The following is a 10,000-nucleotide window of genomic DNA, read 5'->3' as shown; positions in this document are numbered from 1 at the left end:
TACGGCTTTTTGTAATATAGTTAACTATTATTTAAAGTTTCTCTCACCACGATGTCAGTCTGCGGTCTGGTCATGGAGGGCAGGACGTAGACGCAGTCAGCGGGGAAATCTCCTCTCTTATTGGTCCGCTCGTTGATGCCGTGGGCCCAGCCGGAGTTGAGGACCTGCTCTCCACAGTCCTGGTCCAGCAGGATCAGGTCTCCCTTCATGAAGCTCAGGAATGTGGACTCCTCTCCACCTGGGGAAAAGGACGTTTAAGGTGTAAGTACTGTTTCTGTTTGATGGATTCTGGATCATTCCATCACAAATTAATACCTTTACCTTTACCACCTTTGACATATTTCTCAAAAGTTATAACCTGAGCTACATGACAGTATTGTGTATGTCATGAGAAATACAGGACTTACTGGGGTTGGGGTTGTCCTGCAGTGCAACCACAAACTTTGACCTATTCCTCAGACCCTCCAAGAAGGTCACCACCAGGTCACGTATGTCCTCTGCGTTGTTGGAGGTGAAGGTGTACTCGTCTCCTTTGATGGTGGCCAGGGTGAAGCTCTGACCCTGCAGCTTCCCCCCTCTGACACGGAGGGAGAGATGGAAGAGAGGAAGAAGAGGAGAAGAAGACACTTTTAACGTCTTCTCACCTTATTTACAGCGTTAAATATGGAAATGCTGCATGACTCAAGTCTGTTTCACCTGCTGCTGGAGACGGCAGTGATCTCTGGGAAGGAGAGCTCCAGCAGGACCTGCTCCTGCTCGTCCACAAAGTAAACCCCGGTCCAGTTGACGGCAACGATCAGATCGTTTTTAGGCAGGCTGGGACCTGAGCCACAGAGAGAAGCAGCATATCAACATGAAGGCTTTAGTTTCAACTCACTTTAGTACCAAAACAACTGAGAACAAACACGCAATGTAGAACTTTAGCCACTTTCAGCTCATTGTTTTGGTTTTGTTTGTCTGTTTTGTTGATCCTTGTCCAGTCCTCAGTTCTGCATGTGTGTTGTATGGACTGACATTCATCACACGGTAACACCGGCTGTAAACAAAGTCCCAGACTCTGACCTGAGAACTTGAAGGCTTCATAGAAACGAGAGAAGAGCAGCGGCCACTTGTGCCGAGCGAAGTCCACCACCTGCTCTTTGACCTTCTGAGGGTCAAACCTCTTCTGGGTGTAGATGCCCTGAGCAGCAAGAAACAGGTTTAATTTTAACAGCAGAACAACAACTAAACAGGAAATGAAATGTAAATCAGCTCTTGGGCAGATTTGATTGTGGACATTTGAGACAAGCACCTTCTTGTGGGCGGCCATGATCAGATGAGCCCATTTCTCCACCGTCTTGGCGCTGCTGATCTCTCTGTCGGGGACGTAGGAGGGGATGAGGCTGAGCAGACGCTCCAGGAGGATCTCTGAACCGTAGTCCACATAATACTGCTGAGAGGCCAACTCCGCTAAATCATCCTGGGGAGGGAGAGAAGGGGGAGGGAGGGGGAGAGAGAGAGAGAGAGAGAGAGAGAGAGAGAGAGGATGATTCCACTGTGACTTATTAAAGGCCTTGGCTCCGGTGGTTGTCATGGTTTCATATTCACCCTTTCACAACGGTATTCTCCAAACTTGACTCCCCTGACGGTCTGCTGGTAGATGAGGTTGGTGGCGACCTGGTCGTCAGAGGGACAGTGCCACGGCGTGAAGATCTCCTTCCTGAAGAACAGCCTCCAGGGGGCGTTCCTCTCCTGGGCCCCCTGCTCCTTAGCGTACTGCTCACACTGAGACACAGCGTCCATCACGTGATCGTTCCCACTGCCTAAAGAGGAGACCTGCAGGAGTAGGAGCAGGGTGAGGAGGAGGCCATGCTGGTGTGTGTGAGTGTGTGTGTGTGTGTGTGTGTGTGTGTGTGCCCACCTTGTCAAACAGAGCAATATAAAGAGAGAAGCCAAAGCGGTCCCTCAGGTTGACTTTGTCAGACAGGGCGTTGCAGAGCTCGCTGGCTGTGGTGGCCGAGTCGGTCAGCAGCGTTTTGGTTGTTCCGTCCATGAACGTCACCGGCAGCATGATGGGCTTCTTGGACTTGGTGGCCTGGAGAAGAAGAAGATGATGAGAAGATGAAGAAAAACAGAAGAAGAAGAAGTGGTTCAAGGACAGAAGAATAGGAGTGAAGAAGAAGAAGAATTGTGTGTGTGTGTGTGTCTGTGTGTGTGTCTGTGTGTGTGTACCTGCAGCTCCAGCCAGGATGGAGGTTGTGTTCTGGTCCCGTTGACGAAGGTTCTCCTCAGCCTCTCCTCACAGTACGGAGCGTAACCAGGCGGGCCGCCGCTGATGAAGTTCCTCAGGTACTGGAAGATTTAGAAAATAAAACTAAAACGAAAGATCTTTTGTGTTTATTTCCCATTTTATTGTGCGTAGTAATCTAATATGCATTCTTTAGTGTAGAACAGTTCTCTAACCTTAACAAACTTGTCTGAGGGGGCGAAGCAGCCGACACACAGAGAGACCAGGATCCAGCCCCGAGCATGAGAACTCTTAGAGGGATTCTGACTCAGCTGTTTACAAATCTGACAGTAGATCTCATCCCTGACACACACACACACACACACACACACACACACACACACACACAGTGGTAGATGAGTGTATTGTTTTAAGGGCAGAGCAGATTCCTGGCTGAAAGTGTGTTTACATGTGTGTTTACCTCAGCCCTGGTCTCAGGATCCCGTTACCGATGATGAAGTGAAGTTTCTCCAGGTTCGACGTCGGCCGGTCCTCCAGCATGCTGTTGCCATGGAGACCATACTCGCCATCGTTAAGGCGCTTGGTGACCTGGAAGTTAGAGTTTTTGTATCTAGTATCCGTCTCTTCATCAAGCGTCGTTTAAGCTTCGTCTCTCTCTCTCTCTCTCTCTCTCTCTCTCTCTCTCTCTCTCTCTCTCTCTCTCTCTCTCTCTCTCTCTCTCTCTCTCTCTCTCTCTCTCTCTCTCTCTCTCTCTCTCTCTCTCTCTCTCTCTCTCTCTCTCTCTCTCTCTCTCTCACCTCCTCAGTGATCTTGGACTTCTTCTTCAGCGTGAGGGACACCAGCTTGTGTCGGACGCTGTTCTTCTTGTGGGTTTCAGCGTGTGGTGTCTGCACACACACACACACACACACACAGGAAACAGGTCACAGATCATAGCAGAGACACTTTAAGGCCACGCAGGACTCAAGACTGCGGCTTAAACCGAAGCCGGGACCCTCTGAAGTTCTGCTATAGTTTCATTTTAGATTCTCCATGTGACTTAGCTAAAGGCACACAGGTTCACATACTCTTCTTCTTCTACCCTCAACTCCTTGCACTCACCTCCCCCTCCCCCTGCAGCGCCTGTAGCTCCCTCTTGTAGGTCTTCTTGCCCAGCGTCTCGTAGATTTTGGTCATGACTGGGATCTTCTCGCTGCCGTCACTGATGGCCGTGTGGTATTTGGGCTCAGGCAGATCTCCCATGAACCTCAGCACTGTGATCCACACAGCCAGGGCAGCCTGGGGAGGGAGGGAGAGAGGGAGGGAGAGAGAGAGAGAGGAGAGGGAGAGAGAGAGAGAGAGAGAGAGAGAGAGAGAGAGAGAGAGAGAGAGAGAGAGAGAGAGAGAGAGAGAGAGAGAGAGAGAGAGAGAGAGAGAGAGAGAGAGTCCAGTTTTATCTACAATCAAACTGGTCACACCATCCCAGGTTCAGAGGTCACAGTGGACCTACCAGCTGGTCTCCCTCGTCGTCGTGGAAGAGCAGCGGCTGTTTCAGAGGTCGCCTCACGTAGCTGTGTGTGGTGGTGCCCTGGAAGTAGGTGGCGGCAAACTTTGCGAATTTGTACTCTGACAAATCCTCCTCCTCGTCATCCTCGGGGAGAGGAAGAGCTTCGTCCAGATCCTCCTCCATCAGCTCATGGTGTGTCCTCTCCAGATCCTGCAGGTCAGAGGACAGGGGATCGTTCATTGCCGTTCCTGTCTTTATAACAGTGTATTGCACAGTGATGTGTTGTCGTTACCTCAAAGCCAGCAGGCGCTTGTCCTTCCTGTCCAGGGAAGGAGTTGGTTGTCCCCAGGAAGCCGAACATCTTGTCCACCATGTCCGAGTCGTTGACCGGCTCCAGACGAGCTTTCTCCATCTGCTCCACCAGCTCCCTCTTCTTCCGTGTCTCGTCCTTCTCTTTCTTCTCCCGCTCAGCGTCCTCCTTGGCCAGACGAGCCAGACGCTCCTGGAAAATACAACAAGACACATTTATGAAGTTGCTGCACTGCATGTTGATGTAAAACTTAAAATTTTAGCTTCACAACATGGGAATGAGTTGTTGTGATCAGATCCTACCTGGTGACTGCGCTCGGCCTCTGCTTTGGCTCTCTTTGCCGACATCTGGTTCCTCAGCTTGGCCTCTTCAGCCAGACGCATCTTCTCTGCCTCCAGCCTCCTGTGGTACTGAGAGAGAAGAAGAAGACAGCAAAGTGAGGTGGCTGCCTCATGAGCATAATGTCCTTGGTTCAATCCCTCCCAGCAGGCCGGAGCCCTGAAGGTTTGGTCTCTCTCTACCTCCCCCTTCAGCCTCTTGTAGAGCCGGCGTGCGATCATGCCTCTGGTGTAGGCCTGGATAGTGATGACGGCCCAGAGTCGGTGTCTGAACGCCCGCCGCACCAGGAAGCCCCGGCAACGAGCCTGGAAGTGTGTGATCCGTTGACGGGCCACGTGGTATGAAGCGCACAACTTACGGGAACGAACCAGAGCCTGAAGACGGGAAAATCCTGCCCTCATCTGGTGAGAAAGAGGAAGACAAACAGAGGATCAGAGACTCGTTTGAACTGGTTTTGTGGCCTGATCTGACCTGTTTGGCTGATGTAGTCATGGTAACATCTACTCACTGCTCCATAGTTCTTCCTACACTGATATCCTCTCCAAGATTTCTGGATCAACACGGCCGACTTCCTCAATTTCAGGAAGTTGGATCTGAAAGATTAGAAGGAACGTTTTTCATCTTTTGCTTACCGTAAACATGCAATATAAAAAAGATCACCGCTTATTTACTATGTCATTGTTCTTATCAATGTCTTTATGCATGAATGTGAATATGAGTGTTCAGTGTGTGAGTCCCACCTGTCCTTGAACCCCCGCACCACCTTCTGGATGAGGATGACCTTGTCTGTGATGGCTTTGTCTCTCTCGATCTCCAGCAGCATGTCGTGGTGATCCTGTGCAGATTCAAATAGGAACTAAATGCCAGGCTCTTCTTTGATATCTTCAGCTCTGATTTATAGCGTGAGATCAGACGTGAAGGTTGAGATTAAAACAACGTGAGTGGACTTTATTTGAACTTGAGAGCTGATATGAGGAGCTGAGATGGAGTTCACTTGGGAAAGAATGCAGCTGATGGATAAGAGGGCAGACTGTCAACACTAGCAAATGGCTGATAACACTGGAGTGTGTGGTGTGTGTGTGTGTTGTGAAATTTAAGATTGAACATCCACAGCTGCTTCCCATGAGTCTTGGATGGAAACACAGCAAACTAAAGGTTCTGATCTTGAAGTCTTGATCAGAACCTTGTCTCGCATCACGAGACATGACCAGATGAACAACTTCATGTCCTTCTCATCCTGTCTTCCCCTGCATCTGTCCTCTTCCTGCTGGGGAAGTGTGGACACTGCCCCTGCCTTCACCTACAACCCCCCACACCCCTGCTGATTCTACTTCCTGTTCTTCTTCCTGTCCAGCCGATAGAGTCATAAAGTTAAACACTAAACCAAAAACCAGAGCTGTCCCTGTCGCCATACCTGTCTCTGTCTCTGTCTCTGTCTCTGTCCCGCTTTATCGGACAGACCGAGCATGCAGTACAGACTAGAGCTGATAAATAGTTTGACTCCACAAAACATATATGATAACGGAGAAAACACGTCTTAATGTATTTATGCATCAAACTATGACACACACTGTAACAACAACAAGGTGCGAGGCCAGAGGGGAAGCAGGTATCATAATATTTAAACAGGGGGCGCTATAGTGGGGGGGGGGGGGACATTTGCCCCTCGGTGGGAAAACAAAACAACACACACACGGGAATTAAAAAACAAACAATCGCACATGGAGGTATGGAAATAAAACTCTCTCTCCCACACACACGCACACACACACACACGGTGGAAACCAAAGCACAGCATTTCCTGTCAGCTGACCTGACAATGAACATGAGACAATCACAGTGCAAACTCACTGATGAGGTGAACTGGTTAAGAGATAAACACACTCACACTACACAACAACAGAGGATTGTTTGGTGCTTTGGTGTCACGCTCATATTTTTTATTTGATGAATTTACTGAAGAGTCAATCAAATGGAAGCTTGTTCACACTGTTGGGCCGTGTGTCATCATGTGTTCGTGTCTCCAGTGTGATTCTGATCATCTTATTTCATTACACTCTCTAAATGTTTACACTCTGTTGGATGTTGAACGTTCCAGGGATGAGAGCGGGAGTCTCAATGTGCCCTGAACGCATCACTTCACCGGAGCGCCATCAGGGGGCGTTTATACGAGCTGTTACCACGGCAACCGCAAACGGATCGCTGTGTATTCTGGGATGTGTGCGACCGGCGGGGCAGATCTGATAAACTTCAGATTTTATCTCGCGGGCCGGATAGGAATGTACCGCGGGCCGGATGTCTGTCGTACATCATCATTACATCATCAAGCGTCTTCCTTCTGCTATGGAAACGACGCATGCGCATTCGTGTCACCGCTGAGCGCGAGTTTCCAGTTTGGCGCCGTCGCAGCGCTGACGATGATTGCGTGTGTGTGTGAACTAAACCAAGACACGGGTGGACTTAACCAAGCTCGGCACATTCACACACAAACATAAAGCTCACCCCGAATAGACAAACGTATATAAATTGCAACTCTGACTTTTGAATAATCTTGTTGAAGTTTGTCAAAGTTCGTCAATACGAGCGTAGTATGACATCATAAATCATGCCAGGATCTGACCTTTAAGAAGATCTTTGTTTTTCCCATCTGCCAGTCATCGTCTCTGCCGAGCACGGCCTCAGCGATCCTCTGACAGGTCCCACGAAGATCCTCCTGAGACACACAAGGACAGAGAGTGAGACAGAGAGAGAGAGAGAGAGACGGGCAGAGAGAGAGAGAGAGAGAGAGATGTCTTCCATACAAGCAGAGACAGCGAGGACGACACATGTAGATGTCCATGGAAGACGGACACAAACACTGAAAGGTGCAGACACACACACACACACACACACCGGCTACACACACACTCCTGTTTGGCTGGGCCTCCTGCCTTCTACTCCCCTGACTCCGCTCCCGTCCTGCTCCTCACCTGTTTGTACGCTGGTTTGACTCCGGGCATGAGGACACGGTAGCGGTCCACAAACTCCACAAAGGTGTATCTGATGGGATATCCAGCCCGGCGGATACGAATGGTCTCCATCATACCAGAGTACCTCAGCTGACGCACACACAGCTCCCTGTCAAACAGCTAAACACACACACACACACACACACAGGCTGAGTGAGTAAGTGCGACATTAATGAAAAGTAAAGTTCCCGATGAACTCCATGAATGTTGCGTTTTGGCCATGTTGCAGAGTAAAATGAAGGTCAATGACTCTAATTGAAGCTTTAAGTAAATCAAAGTGCACTCTAGATCTGTTTCTATTACATTTCAATTTTCAGAAATCTATTCCAAGTCCAAATCTACTGTAATCCTTCTCTTAAAGGGGTCAGAGTGTTGAGACGCTGCAGACCTGAGACCTTAACATGGACGTATTATCCATGTTGCTTTGGATTGATCTATTTTGGACCCTGCAATGTTTTTAAGGCAAAACAAAACCCCACAATGAACCATTTCTACTTCATTGTGTCTTACATCAGCGCTTTGCACACTGGGTGAAAACAGACTTAATGCTAAAGACAGTATATCTGTAAGAAGTAAACAAAAACAGAGAAAATATTTGAGCACAACTACCAGACTTGTTAACAAAAATCTGTGCTTCTATTCTACTCTTCTCTGTTCTATTCTCTACCGTCACAGCAGAAAGAAGACGAACACACTCACCATGGGTTTCTTGAACTCATTGGGTTTGATGCAGCGAACGAAGAACGGCTGACAGACGCTCAGAGTTCTCATCAGAAGCTCCAGAGAACGCTTGAACTGACTGCTGAGAGTAGGAGAGCGCTTCCTGGTCTCTGCCCCCTGCACACACACGCACACACACAGAGAGAGAGGGAAACAGTGTAAAACGTGACAGGGGCAGAAACAATGTGGATCCTTTTTTTCTCTCTTCCTGAGCTCTGACACCTTTTTCCTCTTTTCTCTGTCTGTGATCCCCTGTTAGTGTGGAACATCTAATATAATTACTTTAGTTTGATGTTTTTACGGGTGGTAATGACTGTGAAATGTTAGAGATGAAGGTCAGAGGTCAGAGTCGATGTTGTTTTCTGTAAATCCAGATGAGAGATGGCAGAAGAATGGATTCCAGGCCGATTTCTAAGGTTAGAATCACTGAACATGCAGGGGGGAGGGGCTACAGGAGGACGAGAAGATGCTGCATTAACATCTTTGGGTTTCTTATTCTTTACCTTAAGAGGAGAAGCTGAAAGGAGAGCCACTGAGCTACCAGGAGCATAGCCACACAGAAACTGGGAAGAAGCAGCACACAGAGCAAAGACACACACACACACACACACAGAGACAACAAAGACAGGAAGAGGAGAATGCTCAGAGGCAAACATGGCTGAGGAACATGAAGAAACAGGAAGAGAGTCATGCTGAAGAAGTGAAAGTTCAGGATTGCAACATTTTGTTTTTCAACATTTATATAGGCCAAGTGTATAACCATGAAACCAGTGTAGTGTCCCCTGCGTGTATGTGCGTGTGTGTGTGTGTTACCATTGCCACATCAGCCTGGAAGATCTGTTTGATGAACTTGTTCTTGGAGGAATGAACCAGCTGTATAATGTCTCCATACAGAGTGTCTCGATTCTTCTCCAGGAATCCTGCAGGACACACACACACACACACACACACACACACACACACATATTTGACCCTATTTGACCCCCACAGTGAATCCACACAGGAACATAAAGCGTTTAACATGTCTGACCTTTCGTTTCATAGAAAACGACCCCAGCAAAGTGTTGGATGCCAAACTGGGTTTCGTAGTTGTTCTTTGGAGGAATGTAGTAGGTGTTGAGTTTGTGCTGGAAGTTGAGCTTGTTCAGCATGGTGGTGTCTGTGCCCTGCAGGACGGAGACACACACACACCCAAACACACACACACAGCAGATAAGAGCTCATTCCTCACTGGAGGCTTTGGCGTTCTTCTTCTTCTTCTTCTCTGGTTGAGTGACTTGGTACCTTGGGGAACTTGCTCTCCTCGTCGATGAGCGAGATGATGTTCATGGGCTTGATGGCGATCATGTCCAGAGCGTCCTGGTTGTCGGTGAACTCGATGTGCTGCCAGTTGATGTGCTCCAGGTTGTACTCCTCCTGCTCCAGCTTGAACACGTGACGCACAAAGAACTGCTGCAGGTTCTCGTTGGCGAAGTTGATGCACAGCTGCTCAAAGCTGCAGGGGAAGTGACACGTTAATGAGCAAGCGAGTGTGTGTGCGTGACTGTGTGTGTCTGATGGTGTGTGTTACCTGTTGATAGTGAAGTTCTCAAAGCCAAAGATGTCCAGCAGTCCGATGGACCGTCTGAGGGATTTGGGCTGCATGGACGGAGGCTTGTAAATGGCTGCGTTGATCTTCTCCACAATCCACACAAAGAGACGCCCATAGATACCCTGCAACCACACACACACATAAGGGAAGTCTGTGTGTGTGTGTGTGTGTGTGTGTGTGTGTGTGTGTGTGTGTGTGTGTGTGTGTGTGTGTGTGTGTGTGTGTGTGTACCTTAACAAATGCGTCCCGTACATCCAGAGCTTGCTCCATGCTCAGCGGGGTGGAGACAGTTTCTCCTCTGGTGATCAGAGTCCGGCTG

General features: G+C 48.8%; 2 protein-coding genes across 2 annotated transcripts in view; both read right to left on the bottom strand.

The window, feature by feature from the left end:
- LOC142995089 (unconventional myosin-VIIa-like) overlaps positions 1-9,511 on the bottom strand; it is a 13,737-nt gene extending 4,226 nt beyond the window's left edge. Inside the window, exons 1-24 of the mRNA XM_076145995.1 lie at positions 9,375-9,511; positions 9,121-9,256; positions 8,904-9,010; positions 8,070-8,207; positions 7,332-7,490; positions 6,983-7,075; positions 5,103-5,197; positions 4,871-4,955; positions 4,545-4,763; positions 4,326-4,433; positions 4,006-4,215; positions 3,717-3,923; positions 3,329-3,505; positions 3,025-3,114; positions 2,688-2,815; positions 2,443-2,569; positions 2,212-2,331; positions 1,901-2,074; positions 1,588-1,815; positions 1,292-1,459; positions 1,063-1,180; positions 697-823; positions 408-577; positions 48-238 (exon numbers count right to left, since the gene is read on the bottom strand). Of these exons, the coding sequence (XP_076002110.1) occupies positions 48-238; positions 408-577; positions 697-823; positions 1,063-1,180; positions 1,292-1,459; positions 1,588-1,815; positions 1,901-2,074; positions 2,212-2,331; positions 2,443-2,569; positions 2,688-2,815; positions 3,025-3,114; positions 3,329-3,505; positions 3,717-3,923; positions 4,006-4,215; positions 4,326-4,433; positions 4,545-4,763; positions 4,871-4,955; positions 5,103-5,197; positions 6,983-7,075; positions 7,332-7,490; positions 8,070-8,207; positions 8,904-9,010; positions 9,121-9,256; positions 9,375-9,437 (3,438 nt within the window). The 5' untranslated portion in view covers positions 9,438-9,511. The remainder of the gene's footprint in view (positions 1-47; positions 239-407; positions 578-696; positions 824-1,062; positions 1,181-1,291; positions 1,460-1,587; positions 1,816-1,900; positions 2,075-2,211; positions 2,332-2,442; positions 2,570-2,687; positions 2,816-3,024; positions 3,115-3,328; positions 3,506-3,716; positions 3,924-4,005; positions 4,216-4,325; positions 4,434-4,544; positions 4,764-4,870; positions 4,956-5,102; positions 5,198-6,982; positions 7,076-7,331; positions 7,491-8,069; positions 8,208-8,903; positions 9,011-9,120; positions 9,257-9,374) is intronic.
- A 145-nt stretch (positions 9,512-9,656) lies between these two features.
- LOC142995219 (unconventional myosin-VIIa-like) overlaps positions 9,657-10,000 on the bottom strand; it is a 4,906-nt gene continuing 4,562 nt past the window's right edge. The window contains exons 11-12 of the mRNA XM_076146202.1: positions 9,913-10,000; positions 9,657-9,803 (exon numbers count right to left, since the gene is read on the bottom strand). The exon at positions 9,913-10,000 is cut by the window's right edge and continues 32 nt beyond it. Coding sequence (XP_076002317.1) covers positions 9,657-9,803; positions 9,913-10,000 — 235 coding nt within the window. The remainder of the gene's footprint in view (positions 9,804-9,912) is intronic.

Source organism: Genypterus blacodes, unplaced genomic scaffold (assembly GCF_046128005.1).
Source record: "Genypterus blacodes isolate CSIRO-AG114 ecotype Tasmania unplaced genomic scaffold, CSIRO-AGI_Gbla_v1 ptg000032l_1, whole genome shotgun sequence".
NCBI classification, from domain to species: Eukaryota; Metazoa; Chordata; class Actinopteri; order Ophidiiformes; family Ophidiidae; genus Genypterus; species Genypterus blacodes.
This window is presented reverse-complemented; position numbering and strand designations above follow the sequence as displayed.